The sequence below is a fragment of the Pochonia chlamydosporia genome, chromosome 6 (genome assembly GCF_001653235.2).
Source record: "Pochonia chlamydosporia 170 chromosome 6, whole genome shotgun sequence".
In the NCBI taxonomy this organism is placed as follows: domain Eukaryota; kingdom Fungi; phylum Ascomycota; class Sordariomycetes; order Hypocreales; family Clavicipitaceae; genus Pochonia; species Pochonia chlamydosporia.
This window is the reverse complement of record NC_035795.1, coordinates 2,425,545-2,441,802: the sequence shown is the minus strand read 5'-3', so window position 1 is coordinate 2,441,802 and position 16,258 is coordinate 2,425,545. Positions and strand designations below refer to the sequence as shown.

At 49.3% G+C, this 16,258-nt stretch overlaps 4 protein-coding genes across 4 annotated transcripts; 3 read left to right on the top strand and 1 right to left on the bottom strand.

The window, feature by feature from the left end:
• Window positions 1–7: 7 nt before the first annotated feature.
• On the bottom strand, window positions 8–2,087 carry VFPPC_08833 (peptidase S9 prolyl oligopeptidase active site-containing protein; the record flags this gene model as incomplete). The annotated part of the gene is made up of 3 exons (XM_018287474.1): window positions 8–1,124; window positions 1,178–1,917; window positions 1,986–2,087. 3 exons carry the CDS (start codon window positions 2,085–2,087, stop codon window positions 8–10), a joined length of 1,959 nt encoding a protein of 652 aa, XP_018140491.1.
• An 833-nt stretch (window positions 2,088–2,920) lies between these two features.
• On the top strand, window positions 2,921–5,152 carry VFPPC_08834 (tap domain-containing protein; the record flags this gene model as incomplete). Its single annotated transcript, XM_018287475.1, has 1 exon — window positions 2,921–5,152. One exon carries the CDS (start codon window positions 2,921–2,923, stop codon window positions 5,150–5,152), a length of 2,232 nt encoding a protein of 743 aa, XP_018140492.1.
• A 379-nt stretch (window positions 5,153–5,531) lies between these two features.
• Window positions 5,532–12,602, top strand: VFPPC_16397 (heterokaryon incompatibility protein; the record flags this gene model as incomplete). The annotated part of the gene is made up of 8 exons (XM_018294150.1): window positions 5,532–5,659; window positions 5,728–6,523; window positions 6,578–8,181; window positions 8,232–8,873; window positions 8,945–9,333; window positions 9,387–10,048; window positions 10,101–10,388; window positions 10,446–12,602. 8 exons carry the CDS (start codon window positions 5,532–5,534, stop codon window positions 12,600–12,602), a joined length of 6,666 nt encoding a protein of 2,221 aa, XP_018140493.1.
• Window positions 12,603–14,317: 1,715 nt separating this feature from the next.
• On the top strand, window positions 14,318–15,394 carry VFPPC_08840 (CAS1 appressorium specific protein; the record flags this gene model as incomplete). Its single annotated transcript, XM_018287476.2, has 1 exon — window positions 14,318–15,394. The coding sequence occupies one exon, from the start codon at window positions 14,318–14,320 to the stop codon at window positions 15,392–15,394; it is 1,077 nt and encodes a 358-aa protein (XP_018140494.2).
• Window positions 15,395–16,258: the final 864 nt, after the last annotated feature.

Here is a 16,258-nt window from a genome sequence, read left to right as displayed (position 1 = left end):
AAATATTTCATCCCCGCTGTCGATGCTTCAAAAGCGTCTTCTTCCACCACCTCTCCTCCTCCAACAGCCACAGCTTTGCACTCGACGGCTTCGAAAACATGTGTCCCTCATCCTCAACCTCAATAATCTCCACATCACGATCTAGTTTCTTAAGCGCCTCTGCAATAATCCTAGCCTGCTGAATGGGAACAACAGTATCCGCCTGGCCGTGTAGCAAAAGTAGAGGGGAATCCATGCCGTCAGTGTGATACATGGCACTGCGCTCGTGGAATATCTTGAGCTTCTCTTCCTCACTTACGCCCGGATGCAAGACCAATGCCTCAGTGTAGTCGGATTCCAGCTTGTGTGTCCCGTCGTTGAAGCTCAACAGATCTGAAATCCCACAGACGCAAACGCCGCCGGCAAACTTTCCCGGGTATCGCGATAAGGACTGTAGCGTATTGTAGCCTCCGGCACTTGCTCCCGTAATTCCAATGCCATTGCGATTCACTCGCCCTGCGTCAGCTAGGTGATCTGCAACTTCGACGACATCTGCCGAGTCAACAATCCCCCAGTTGCCGAATAGGGATTCACGGTAGTGTCGGCCGTGTCCAGTTGATCCCGTATAGTTGAGCTCGAGGTACGCATATCCGCGGGATGTAAAGTACTGACCTCGCAAGTTGAGCCCACTTCCAGTATGTCCTGTTGGGCCGCCGTGAGTGTTCAGAATCAATGGAGGAAGTTCCCCCGTAGGCCCTGTATAGAGCGGATTGCGAGGCATCCACAAGAAGCCAAAGATGTCCCTGGTTGGCGAACCCTTAGAACGCACGCGAAGAGTTTCTGGTCGGGCGAAGATTCCATCAGGGAATTTCTCATCAATAGCCTTCCGGATTACTTTGTTGTTTTCAGGATGCTCAACGTCAATTCTGTGAACGGCTTTGTGCGAGACTGTTCCATTCCCGATGACTAGAACCGAATTGTCGTCCAATTTGGCGACCGAATCGGCAGAAATATGGCATAGCGTCTTGTCATCAGCGAGCAGTTTCCACGAACCGGTGCTGAGATTAATGGCGATAAGACGACTTAGGCCATTGGTGACTGCTGTGGCAACTAGAAGATTTGCGGTAAGAGGAACAAATGTTCGGCTGAGGGATCGTCAGTCAACTAGGAGTAACGTTCTTGAACACAGAATGCTCACCTGCCCTCCATCAATCTTGCCTCAGCAAACTCTGCATCATCTAAACCATCAAGCTGGATCAATGTTTCGGAATCTTCACCCGGTGGAATTCGATACAACTTTCGATGCGGTCCCATTTCCTTCCCAAAGAACAGAGAGCCATCTGGTCCCCAACGCGGCTCTGCAACACTTTCCATATTCTGGCCAGCAATAAGACGAGCATTCTTTATGGACCCGTCGGGTGCCCAATCACCAATGTAAAGCTTCCCTGCTGCAAACGGGAGGTCGGGGTGGTTCCATTCAACCCAACTGACGCGGGAGCCATCCTGGCTGAATTGAGGGATGTAGTAAAAGTCGGCGCCGGTTACTACTCTCTTGACGGCCCGAGATTCCACATTGATTGCAACAATGTAGTTTTGGACTTTGTAAGGGTCTGTGAATGTGTGATCTTCCTCAATGGCAAGAACCCATGGAGATGAATGGTTCGCGCAGAAGCTCGAGTATCGGAGGACATCGCTCTGTACTAGCAGTTGAACCTCTCCAGAATCGGGGTTGAGCAAGCACACGGTGTCGTTCTTGTTGGAAAAAATGAGTTGGTCTGAATCCAATACATCGTACTTGGAGCCGCCGTACTCGTATACTCTGTTCTGTACGCTGCAATCCTGGGGCAAAATATCTTCCAAGCCGTCGTCTGTGATTTCTATGACGGTATGCCTGCCGTCCTCGGTGCTTTCTATAAAGAAGGCTCGGCCAGACTTGGTCTACGTGTTTGGTGAGGACAGGTTAGCCCGCAGATCAGAGAGACGCGGGAATGAGTTGGGGTCATTACGTTAACTCGAGGGGATGTAAGCGCTCTGTTCTTGTAAATAGTTGCATCGACGCTGATGGGCGAGTGCCAGGTGCCATATGGTGCGATTCGCTTCAGAGTCATGGTGATGAAATTGGGAAGAGGGAATTCACATGAGAAACAGGATGGAAGTGAACAAACGGGTGCGATTCAAAGTGCCAGAGGTTGTATGATAAATATATTGCTAACAAGTGCCAGAGGTTGCATGATATATATATTGCTAGCTCAAGTGCTTCTGGATTCGTCAAAAGTTACAATTGGGTCAAGTCGAATTGACCACTTCAACCATTTGACATGTCCATCTCAACATGCCCCGCACTCAATTCCTTGTCCGTGGAGATGGATCCGCTGAGAGGAACTCGGACAGCTGGGTTTTATGGGTTCATGGGAGGTGCCGCAGAACGCAATGGATTTGGCATCGATATCATCTGTTGTGTTTCCCCTTTCCCTTTTCCCATCTTCTTTTCTTATTCATTTTGTGTCTCATCTTCTTTGTCTTTTCTTTGAAAGGATATCGAGCCGCTCTGGTACCACCGTCCGTATGGTCTGGTCTGCACTTGCCACCTTTTTGATACAAAGCCCCAAACGGGAAGGAACGCTGCGAGGACGGGTACCCGATCCCTGCCCCACTTTGTGCCTCTTGCACTGGTACGTACCTTTTTCTGCTGACAATCACTTTCGCGCTTCCCAATCGACCATCTTTCTCTGACACTAGCATCAAATGCCAAGCCCCATCCGACATTCATTAGTGCCGCCAAGACCCTGGACCAGGCGCTCAATCGTGTGTCTGATGGCGCATGTGCGTGCGTAATCTCGTCTCAGGCTCATAAGAACGACCTGAAGTCGTTCCGTCACCTTCACTTCACCAGGAACTCTGCCGTCCAACTGCTCTCAAGTTGTGAGGCTCTACATCAACCATGGGCAACGTGCCTTTTGAGAAGGCTCCTCTCCTTGAGCCCGAGAGAAATGAGGGAGACGACACCAGCAACCAAGTAGACGCTCCCCAGCCGTCAGCCAGACGTCCATGGCGACCTTTCCTTAGGATTTTCATTGCCGTTACGGTCTTGTGCCTGTTGTTTAGGCCACACTGGCCGCATTGGAGATGGCCTCATCGGTGCCATCATCGCCCTCGACATCCGTCGTTTGGCAGATTCCCGCAGAAGGACGACCCCTTCCACTTCATTCCCTGTACCAAGGACTCGGTGCTGCCCCCTCTTGATGATCCTCGACCCGAACATACATGGGCGAAGAGGTTTGACCCTGATCCAAGACACTGGAGCTGGGGCAATGCAACAGAGGGACACAAAGGCCCTCACGAACCTCACGAGCCTCATAAACCTCATAATCCACACTATCCCGGAAAACCTGGAGAGCCCGGTGAACCTAGAAAGCCTGGGCATCCCGAGCTACCTCATCCAAGACTGCCTCACCTTAAACCGCCTCATCATGTACATCCTCACCACCACCCGCCCCATCACGACCTGTACGCCGGTCGGGGTATCTACCTCTGTGGATATATTGATGTTCCTCTGGATTATACCAACAAGTCAGATACCCGCATTGCTCGTCTTGCAGTGACCAAATACCAAGTGTCGGGTCTTGCTCACCATGGCCATAAACGACACCACGGCAAGCCCCACCAAGGCAAGCCTCGCCACGGTGCTGGTACCAAGAGCGAACGTACCATTGTCATTGAGCCTGGCGGTCCCGGCGGCAGTGGAACTTCCATGGCTTGGCGATCTTCAGAGGAGATTTCGAAGCGATTTAGCGATGGAAAGTATGATGTGCTTGGATGGGACCCTCGTGGTGTCAATGCCTCTTTGCCTGACATCTCCTGCTTCCCATACGATGTGGATAGGGATCATTGGTTGATGCGCATGTCCCAGTATCGCGAGACTTCGCCCTCCCCCCGTGCTCAACTAGAGTTCTTCGATGCCATGAGCGATTCCATACTCAGCGCATGTCAGAAACTCCACGGAGACCTTCCTCGTTTCGTTTCGACAGCCTTTGTTGCCCGGGACTTGGAGCAGATTCGACTGGCTCTGGGCGAAGATGGACTTACCGGGTATCTGGTCAGTTACGGAACCGGTATTGGCCAAACGTATGCCGGTATGTTCCCCAATAGCGTTGGAAGGATGATTCTGGATGGAACCGAATATGTGCGTGATCACCGTGTTCTCGGCGGTTTTGGCTGGACGGCCTTGGACAATGGAACAGATGCCTTCCATGACGGGCTATTGGGAGAATGCATCAATGCCGGTCCTGAGCATTGTGCATTGGCAAAGCCCCATGAAGGCAAAGCGGTCACCTTGGAAGATCTTGAGAAGCGAATGACCACTTTGATCCAGGCTCTCATCAAACGACCACTTGTGTCCTATACCAAATCCTCTGGCCCTTCATTGATTACGTATTCAAACCTTGTGGGATTGCTGTATGGGGCCATGTACAATGCCAAAGGCTGGCCGGCCCTGGCCCAGATGCTCCATGAGTTGGAGGCTGGCAACACAACTCTTGCGGCAACCATGCTCGAGCGTAGCGTCTGGGAATATGATCCTACCAAACCACCACCACCAAACAAACGTCCAAGCTCTGAAGAGCTTGGTACTTTGGTCATTTGCGCTGACCAGTACGATTCACCAGAACCGGAGGATGGTATGGACTGGTATGAATCACTCTGGGCTAACATGACGGCCAAGTCCTGGATTGCGGGAAATTCTCGATTCCAAAACATCTTTCCTTGCAGGCACTTTACTAAGTACTGGCCCAAGCCAGCTGAAGTCTACCGTGGCGATTTGAACAAGACTTTGAGCAACCCAATTCTGCTGATTGCTGAGACCTATGATCCAGCTACGCCATTGCGCAACGGCAGACGTCTTTTAGGCGAGATGGGCGAGAATGCCAGGCTGATTGCGCACCACGGCTATGGACATTCGTCGAGGGACACATCCAAGTGTACTGATGAGATTGCCAAAGCCTACATAATGGAGGGCAAGGTACCCAAGGAGCAGGAAACAGCCTGTTACGCGGATGAGAAACCTTATATGTACGGTGCAAAGAAAGATGGTGCTCAGGTGCAGAGAGATCCTCTTGAGATTTGGGATGAGCACATCAGGGAATTGGCTATTTTGAACCCTAGGCTTTTAGGATAATTTGGAAGTTTGCCTTCATATAGCGAAGTTGGTGGTCGAGCCGGCAGCATAGTTACTAGCTCAGATTGAATGGAATGAAAGTCGGCTCATTTGTAATTACCGAAACAAAACTCACAACTAACTGGCGCAACAGTTGAATGAGAATGAGGCGAAACACTGGTTGCCTCTTGATTGCAGGCTTATGCAGCCTCACCTAGCGCCTTTTCCCCAAGTCGGTCCAATGATCGCTTTCAGGAAACGATATTACATGTCAGCCGTGAACTGCCGTGCAAGCTGAGCTTTTAGAAAACCGTCTTTGCCGAACTTCGTTTACTTGACGCTCTCTTCATCTTGCTTTCTTTTCTTTTTCTTTTTGCCTGCGTCGCATCGTGGTTGCATTATGGAGCAGTCGCCCAGTGCTATTCGCGACGCGAAAGACCACATCACTGAAATAAGAAGCAAGAGAATAGTCCGTGACAACGACACAAGAGGTAGCAATACCGACGTCTTGAAGAGAACATTAGACATGTATGATCGCGTAACAAGTATGTCAACATACATCCTGCATTGCTAACAGAGTGTATTTGGAATTGCAGAATTGCGGAGAGGCTATATCAAAAGTCGACTCACTTTCTCTTGGAGCTCATTCAAAATGCCGACGACAACCATTTTAAGACAAGGTTCCCAACTCTCACATTCAAATATGCGAATCGAATCCTGCAAGTCGGCTGCAATGAAACGGGGTTCACCCGCGAAAATGTCGACGCCATTTGCACTGCAGGCGATAGTTCGAAGATTGGGGTAAACCAGGCGGGGAGATACATTGGACAAAAGGGCATCGGCTTCAAGTCGGTGTTCAAAGCGACGGATGTAGTATGGATACAATCGGGACCTTATTCCTTCAAATTCGACAAGACTCAGCCTCTAGGCATTATTACTCCTATTTGGGCCGACTTTCCCGGCCAAGTTGGTGCTTTGGATGAATCGGCGAAGACGCAGTCAGGCTACACTAGCTTTTATCTGAAACTGTCGGAAGATTACAACGAGGAGGAACTAGTCAAGGATTTGTGCTCCATTGATTCAAGGCTGTTGATCTTTTTGCAGAAGTTGAGACGCATAAACCTGCAGGTGGCTCTGAAGGACGGCAAGATACTAAACAAGAGGCTTGAGAAACTGGATGAGCCTACCACCGCTGATGGGCATTGTTTACTCAAAGAGAACGAACAATTTATCGATTATACGGTCATCAGGCATACTATGGCACTGTCGAAAAGCCAGGATCATCCTCCATCAGAAATCGTGCTTGCATTTCCAACCTCTGCAAGCACTGATCTGGGGTCTGTATCACAGGATGTATACGCTTTCCTTCCAATTCAGCCTTATGGTTTTAGTGTTTGTGCAACCCTTGCATCCCTGAAGTGCACATAGAGCTAAGTTGTATCACAGTTTCTATTGCAAGCGGACTTTGCCCTTACGGCGAATCGCGAAGACATCGACAATTCCAATACATGGAATTACAGCATTGTCCTCGACCTCCAGCACGCATTTGTTGCCGCTATTAAAACTATCGCCACCAAGATGCTTCAATATGATTGGCCATTATATATTCCGCTCGATTCTCGCTCTGACATCTTTTCATTATTCCGTTCCGCCGTCTTGACCAGACTCAAGGCGGAAAAGGTTCTTCAGTCATATTCAAAGGATTTCTTCATGCCAGAATCTCTCATTTATGTACCTAAAGAATATTTGGACAGCAAAGGCATTCCCTTTACTTTGGGGGAACACACCCAGGCCAAATACCTAGCTCCTGTGTATAATGAGACCGCTCTACCAGCGCTGGAGAAACTCGGCGTGCAGAAACTAACCTTCGACACCTTTCTCCACCATTTAAGCTCTCTTATTAAAGATAATTTTGAGGCATTCAGGAGTAAGGACGACGACTGGCACTCTGATCTTGCAGCGGTTCTTGTTCCCCACGTTAACAATACGACGTTCAATGCGAGGATGAAGGAGCTTCAAATTGTTCCTTTGCGAGGAACGAAGAAGTGGATTAGTTCTAACAAGAACACGATTTTCTTCTCTAAGAATGATAGCAATTTTGAAGTCCCAGGGGGCGTGGAGATGTTGGTGGTACGGCAAGACGCGGAGGCGGACTTTAATCGGCAACGGCTACTCAGTGGTCTTGGAGTCAAATCATTTGATACCGTCAATGTCCGTCAACTTATTCTGGACTTGCACGCCGATGAAGCACGGATTTCCAAGTTATCTTTGGATGATCTGGTCTCCCAGGCCAAGTTTCTATACGAGTCCAATTGGGAACCGGCCCAGATTGCAAATATTTGGTTCATGAGTGAGAATGAAAATCGTCGCAAGGGCTCAATGCTCTACATCGATGCAAATCCGCGTGAAAAGCTCTCGGCTGCAAAATTATTGGCAAATTGCAGAGTCGACGTTGAATTTCTACATCCGCAATACCTGTCGGTATTCCCCAAACAATCTGACGCCTGGAAATCATGGCTTCAAAAGTACTTTGGTCTCGCCCAAATTCCTCGGCTTGTTTCTAAGTTACCGGATGGTTCGTTCCATCTATCCGAAGACTTCAAATTTTTGTTCAACGAGTTCCCTTCGTCAGATATTCTCATTCTTCTTCGAGATAATTGGGAACACTACTCGCGCTGGATTGAAGAGGACCCCAAAGACAAAATCACCGAATCGATCTTCAATCGGTCTAGGAGAAAGCTCATCGCAGAGCTTGGGAGCATGCCTGTCCTGTGTAAGGACGGCAAGAAACATCAATTGAAGCAAACATCCCTCACGGACATCGACCCTGATATCTCAGCCAGTGAGATTGGATTTATTCTCGACGTACCTGTGCCCTCGAAGCGCGCTTGGAGGGTGTTGCAGCAACTTGGTGTTTCTGTGGAACTTAATGTTTTCTTCTACTTCCAATGCATACAGAATATGATGTCGTTTGAAGTCTCTGAAGTTGCTATGAACCTCCTATACCTGAAGATACAAGGTCGGATAGATGAACTGGATCGAGATTTGAGGTAAGCAATTGGTGCTTCAACCTAATTGCCCCAAGGCTAACGGAATACAGGGACTTTATAAAAACCCAAAACTTCATCTACATCCCGGCGCAAGGAGCGAGGAAGTTCAAGTGGGTTAGGGCGAAGGACTGTATTTGGAATGAGACGAGTCACTCCAACTCCGATGTATGCTCGCTCGCCGGATTCTATCGAGCGTGCAAACGATTGTTCTGTCAAGTCGCCGGAGTTCGTGACAACGAGGTTGACTTGTACATCTCAGAAGCCAAAAAGATCAATGATCAGAGCAAATCGACTGAGATTTCCGGCTTGTTTCTCAAAATTAGCGAAGTGCTGAGATGGGACCACACGCGAACGACAGCGGATGTTGTTTACGGACTGTTGGAAGACAAGATCTTTCCAGTCAAGATTGAAGAAGACGGCTCTCAATTCCATCATCTAAGCACTGCCGGCGACCGCGAAAATTGGTATATTGCAGATGATATTCAACAATACCAAAGCTTCCACAAGAAAATTCCACTGCTGGCATTCCAAATTGACGAAATTTCTCAGATGGAGAATCTTTTTGACATACTTCGTCTCGGCCATCGAAAATTATCGACAATAGCAAAGAGAAGGATAAATGCGACAGGTGATATTAGCATCCACCAAGAGTACACAGAAAGCCTGAGAACGAAAATGAACTACATTGCCCGGTTAGACTATGCATTTCTTGTTGCCCTGCGATGCTCCTCTGTGTGATTTACTAACTGTTGGATTCGGATAGCTTAATGCCACGAATAGTTTTTGATCGAGAAGATATCTACTCCCTACTCTGCAACACTCTAGTATGCCAAGTCACAACTGTCAAACAAGCATGGTCTATTCTTGCGGACGGACGGGAAATCAGAGGTCGTGCCAGCAATACTAGAGTTGCAGAAAAGATAGAGGATGGCTGGCTGTTTATCTTTATGATTGAGAAGGACATCTTGGCTGCTTCTCCACCGTACGAACTGGTGGAGATCTTGGCACGCATCTGCCACATAAGGAGCCTCAAGCACACGAGCCTTTTGCTTTCGACCTTGAGCTTGCCAAACGAGAGTGAGATTCGGGGTCTGTTTCTCAGACAAGCAGTTCCTGAAGACCGTGGATTCGTAGAGTTTATGAGGAAACGAGGTGATTTTCATCACTAATCTTTTTATGATTCGTTGACTAAGATACTGTTCCAGGAAACCGCATGGTCCAGAGGCGGCCACGCCGCGACAAGTTGTTCGATGTTGAAGAGATTCCGGATGTAGCAAGAGATCCGCCAAACGCCCAAAGCTCGGGACATCAGGCCAAGGGCACAAGAAAAGGAGACCAGCGCGGTGTGGACAATAAGACATCTCAAAATGTGGCTGAGAATAATTCTCAAATCCGGTGGCAGAAGATTGAAGTGCCTGACCGCAAGACAACTTTTGGCTCGGCAAATCATGGGAGCAAGCCTGATGCAGATATGCGAGACTACGTCAACGAAGCTGGTAACCTAGGACATGAGTTCCAAGACATCACCGATCCCTTCGACGCAGTTCCCCAGTTTGGAGAACACCTAGGCGAGACCCTCAATCCACAGCAAGGAGAGCATATTCCCAACGGGCAGAATTTTCAACCTTTGAGCACCTCTAATGGCAACTCCAAAAAATCTACGGATTCTAAAGACGGGGCTGTAGGCGAGAAGAAGCCCCAGAATCCGTCTGCGGTAAGCGACGGTGACTCTCAAGAGCCAGGTCCAAAGTGGGAGAACAGCGTAGCTCCGCCGGATAAGTTTCTACGGCGATCGAAATTTAGGTTGCTTCATGATACACTCAGAAGGGAATCGTCTGATAACGACCAGTATTTGGGGGAACTCATCGTATGCAACTACCGCCACCTGTTACAGGATATTTCACTGACCTCCTGACCAGACCTCGAACTTTCTCAAAAGAAGAGTGAAGAGCTATAACCCACATCAGCATTGGACTAGCCCAATGAGAAAAAGAGCCGGATACTCTTCTTTCAAAAACAAGGATGACTCACATTCAACGTTTACCATGCCCAGGAACTCACATGATGTGAACGACCTCTTTATTCACCAGGGGTATTCCAATGCTGAAAACTGGACCCTCGATCCGCCACAGTACCACCTGGAAGTGACAACAATACCGGGGGGTACTGACTCTGTATTTCCAATAAGTGTCTCGCAGCTCGAAAGGGTAGGTGTAACACATCACCTTCTTACTAACAAATAACGTACTAAGAGAGTATTGTAGGCGCGGAAATACAGACTCCCAGACAACCCTAAGCATGCACCCACCCACGTATTGGCTTTGATCAAGATTTCGAAACTCCATTCCAACATGGATTTCCGCATATATGTAGATCCTTGGCAGTTATATCTATCGGATACAATGCGCCTGAGTCGTGGAGCAACACTCGAAGCTAGAATTCTAAGGCCAAGCGCAACGTTCCGAACTGTGTCACCGCCTCGTCGACGGAAACGAAGTCTTTTCAACTGCTTCAAGTCACCTGGACAAGATGCTAGGGACAGGGATGATGACGGCTCTCTAGAGCTTGACTTCAGCAATAGCATTCAAAGACGGGACAGAAAACGCACAAATTCGTACAAGTATCGATCTCTTGAAGGGGCCACATACATGCGAGTATTGGCGATTCTTCCCGGCTCCACCGACTCGGAATTGCAAGGCGTCCTCCATCATGTTAAGTTGGGGTCTGCCGAGCCGTACATGGCCCTTTCATATTCTTGGGGCACCCAGAAACCCAGCAAGTTGCTGAGGACACCGGAGGGGGTAATTCAGTTGACACCCACGCTTCATGCTGCCCTCGTAAAACTTCGGGAGACTGATAGGCACACCATGGTGTGGGTGGATGCCATATGCATCAATCAATCTGACAACAAGGAAAAAGTCGATCAGGTTCGCCTGATGGCAAATATATTCAACACAGCCGCCCGTGTAGCCGCTTACTTAGGAGAGGAAGCTGACGACAGTGGTCAGGCGTTGCAGACATTGGCGCAGGTTCACGCCAAAGTCACATCTCCCAAAAACTGGCCCGTCGGGCTGCCAGCGATTCCACAGTCGTGGGGAGAGGAATACATTCCCCCGGCTAATGACCCGGTATGGAATTCTATTACCGCGCTGTTCGCTCGAGCATGGTTTCGGAGAGTTTGGATTATACAAGAAGCTGTGGTTGCCGCCAAAATAACAGTCATATGTGGCGACTGGACTATCGATTGGAATGACCTCGTCACTGCAGTGGAGAATTGTGACAGTGAGATCAAGTCTGGTGGTGAGCAATACCAGGATTTGCATAACATATTCTCACATTTTCGAATACTAGTCCAACGGCGCGATGACTTGGCCCGGGAGGAAACATGGGCACTACTTGGTCTACTTGAATTCTTCAGATACGCAGAGGCAACAAGACAGCGTGATCGCCTGTTCGCCCTGCTGAACCTGGCGGCTGACAAGGATGAGCAACAAGGATTTAAGCCCGACTACGATTGCGCATTTGAGGATATTGTGCTTCGCTACGGACGAGCATTTGTTGCACAGGGCCGTACACTGGCAATGTTATACCACGCAGGGTTGAGCTCGAAGAGAGCCCTCAAGCCTGGTGAAGATCCCAATCGCTTCCCCTCTTGGATACCAGACTGGACGATTTTGAGACCCAAAGGTCTCGTGGAATCTTTTAGGCGTGGTGTGCCGCGAGCGCCTCAGGTGAAACTCGCACTACGTGCGCGGTTTGAGGCTGGCGTTGACAACGAGCTCGTCATCGGGGCCCTTCATGCAGACAAAGTAGCCCATGTCAGCATTGAGGCAAACATTCCATCGCGAGCTCGCCAGTATCTTCAAGAGATTAGCAGCACCATTGACAACCATGAGGGAGAGTATTTTCCACGCGAGCGTAAATCGGAACTCAAGTGGAGAGTTCCCATAGCCAATGCTCAGTTCCCACAAATAACACATTCGGGCCTTGGCAGGCTAAAGTCATCATACCGAGCATTAATGAATCTATATGAAGGCAAAATCACCCCTGGAACAACTAGCACGTCTTCAAGGTTTGTGGATGCAGCGGGTGATAAGTCTGCCCATGCAGCCAACAACGTTATAGACGACTCTGTTTTGCAGTCTCACGATGCAAAGAGCCAAGATTACCTCAACACCTTACATGGGTGTTTTGACGAGTGGAGGTTTATAGTGACCAAAAGGGGCTACTTTGGGATTGCTTCGCGACTGGTTCAAGTAGGAGATGTTGTTAGCCTATTTGGAGGCAGCGAGATCCTCTTCCTTCTTCGAAGAGGTGAACATGGGGCTCCGTGGCACAGCCTCATCGGCGATTGCTATATCCATGGTATTAGCTCGGAGTATTTCGATGATATTGAGGAAGAGGACGTTAGGTTACATTAGGTCATGGGGCCGGTTGTGGCTGTTGGTTTTAAAATAGACGCTTGCCTCAGCTTCAACGCCAACTGGCGTTTCATGTACTGATCTTCAGACATGGCCAGGGGATGGTTTGGGCAGAGTGCTCCTATGTCGCTCACCTGCCTGCCGGGAAACAGCAGGGAACCTGCAAGCGATTCGTCTCTGCCGAGAATGCCGGTTTTAAGTGCCTTGAGAACAATTTGATTCCACATAAGATGTAAAGTGGGATGTGTCAGGTGGGAGTGGAACGAAAAGAGGCAGCCCGACTATGGGTCATCTGGAGGATGCAGAGGCGGCATATCCGTCAATTTTAGGTATGTTTTCACAGTTCATTGGAATGTTGGATGTGACCAATAGGATTTACATCAAATGTCACTTTCCGTCTGTAACTTCCTCGTGCGAACGCTGACATGTTGACGTCAGGAAATACCGGGAATGCAAGGACCATTAACATCCCGGCAGAAGTGGGATATCGTCAAGCGCCAAGATGTTACCCGACCCTTGGCGATACAACCGAACAACCCAGATGTGGATTATGATGCCACGGTGATCGCTTTGTGACTACCGGTCCGATCACCAAACAGGCCACTTCATGATCTCGGTGAATTTCTACTGTAGCCTCTCTTTTTTTGTCCCCGTTTCCCCCTTCCCTCCCAAGAAGGGGGTACTGTAGCAGGATAGTCTCCGGCAGACCCGTGTTAGACGAGTATTCTCTTGAGTCTTGATACATTCGCACGGCCATTAGTTAAACCCCGGACAGATCCACAAAGGAATCTTGCCCAAATAGGAAATCGGACTTGACTTTTCAATTCTCAAACACCATCACTCCAGGCTACAAGCGCCATTGGCGAAACACGGATCCAGGTCCCCCTTTCCCATGATACCGATACCAGAGCTAGAACCATCGTCACCAAGTCCCGGCATTCTGCAGACCCTGGATGGCGACTTCGCCTCAAAGCAGGCACAAGCGCATCCACTCCGAAAGCCCCCAGCCGTGTAAGAATAAGCGTGCTGATAAGGTAAAAAGTCAAAGCAACAAGAGGGCAAGCAACTCACACGACGGACAACAGACGTCATTGGCTCACATTCAGCCTCCGGCTTGCTCCCGGCCCTGCTGCCCTTGAAACGCTGCAGGTTACGATGCGTTGTAATTTCTCTCAGCTTTCGGCGTCGTGGGGGATTACCATTGTTTGGACTGATCTCTGTCGATCATGCAACCAATCGCAGCTCTTAGCATGGGTTTCCAAAACCTCACGATCGCGTCAAGTTGTTGTCTCTCTTGAGATGGGAGTCGGAATCATGTCCTTCTCGGGAGGGATGCCATGGGAGACTACTGCGCTGCGGATGGCTGGGTCCCCAGGGACAAGCGGAATTGAAACCCTTTTTGGGGTCTATTAGTCCAGGGTTGAGGTTTTTACGGAGTTTCGATTTACTGTTTTGCTATATGGTCCACTCGCGGAACGACGAGGGAGAAAAGCTGTGCCCCGGGTATAAAGGAATGGTGATGGCCTCACTCTCCTCGTCACTACTCACTTACTCACGCAGCCATCAATACTTGCCAAGGAGCTTGTCCTTATTTTCACCGCTAATTCTCTTCAATATCTACTGCAGGCCAGATTCTTCACATTATCTTAATACCCTTATCTCATCTTTCCACTCTGTCTTTTCTATACCCAGTTATATATACCCCCAAGTCAAAAATGTCTTTCAAGGCTCTTCTCGCTACTTCCGCCATCTTTGCTGCCCAGCTTGTCTCGGGTCACAGCGTCATCACCAACGCTGTCGGCGACGCTGGTGGCCAGGGCATGGCTCTGGGTGTTGACACCAGCACTCCTCGAGATGGAACCCGTCGAAACCCTTTCCAGCAGGATGCCACTCGTTTCCGAGGTCAGGCCGCAAAGACTGTGGGTGAGACGGTTGGTGCCGGTGACAACAATGTCGAATCTGGTACGAAGGCTATCATGGCCGAGATGGGCGGCCAACTTCCCCAGGTCTCTCAAGGTGGCAACGTCCAGATGACTCTGCACCAGGTCAACGGCGATGGTGCCGGCCCCTACACCTGCATGATTAACTCGGATGGCACTGCCCAGTCCTGGCAGAACATCCAAGTTACCCAAAACGTTGAGGGGAACCGTGGCCGTAACAATGCTGGCGCTAAAACCGATCATCCTCTTACCGCCGCTATTCCCGCCAACCAGCAGTGCACCGGTCAGGTTGCTGGCCAGGACAACGTCTGCTTGGTTCGTTGCCAGAACCCTGCTCGGGCTGGTCCTTTCGGTGGTATTGTTCCTGTTCAAATGGTTGGCGGTAACAATGGAACGACACCAAACGGCGCCAACAATGCCGGCAACAACAACGCTGGAAACAACGGTAACAACAACGGTAACAACAACGCTGGAAACAACGGCAACAACAACGCTGGTAACAACGGCAACAACAACGCTGGTAACAACGGCAACAATGGTAATGCTGGAAACAACGGCAACAACAACGCTGGTAACAACGGCAACAATGGTAATGGCAACAACAACGCTGGTAACAACGGCAACAATGGTAATGCTGGAAACAACGGCAACAACAACGCTGGTAACAACGGCAACAATGGTAATGCTGGTAACAACGGCAACAAAAACGCTGGAAACAACGGCAACAATGGTAATGCTGGAAACAACGGCAACGCTAAAAATGGCAACAACAACAACAAGCGTGACATGGACGTCGGCGCCTTTGTCAAGCGTATCGACAGCGAGACCCGCGCCATCGAGTTCACAGCCTAAACTACACAATACCAAATACAAGACAAACAAAAACTTACAACACTCACGCGGGATGACGAAACTGCAGAGCAGTATGAAGACAGGGCTTGGGGGTAAAGAAGGGCCAGTGATCTGGTATTGCACCCATGGAATTTGGTGTTTCTACAGGTTTTGCTCTTATTAGTGTGTTTCAATTTACGATGGTTCTAATTGTACCCTGTTTCCAACTATGTGATGTCTTGATATGTGAAGGTCTCAAGGCGGATGTTCGTGTAAGTCGTTGTCCGAGCTGGGCATCAGTGGATGAACGCTAGGATCTGCGAATTGTGGACTGTTTTAGAACTGTTCCTTTTTAGAGCTGTTTTAAACTTCTATTTAGATGCGATTGGTAGCTTATTTTGAACGTTTACTTCGGGGTTTTAACGAGACAGGGTGTCCCCTGAATGGGACGTGTTTGAGGCGGTAGTTCGTGCCGTTGCGGAGATGGACTCAACTACGTCGTTCAGGGAAAACATGAATTCCAAGACGAGAATACGACAAGGGTTACGAAATTGACGGCCAAGATTTATTTTTGCTCGTTTTACACGTTCATCCCTACTCTCTTCGTGGCGATATCCAAAGCCGCGGCTTGGAAAGGCTGCGATGGTTATACTTACGCCTAAAATGTTACTTTTATCGCCCAGCCTCTTCCGCAACACTAATTCTTAAACTAATAGAGTTAAACAAAGCTACTTTTTCAGCTTACACCAAGTTGCTCGACTGGCCAAACTCGCCTTGTGGTCTGCGCCTCCGACGTTTCAGGTTTCAGTTGTCGCATCCCCAAACGCGCGGAGCAGCGGGATCTCCGGCTGAATGGAAATCTCCCGGCGCAAATCGTTTCGCAAA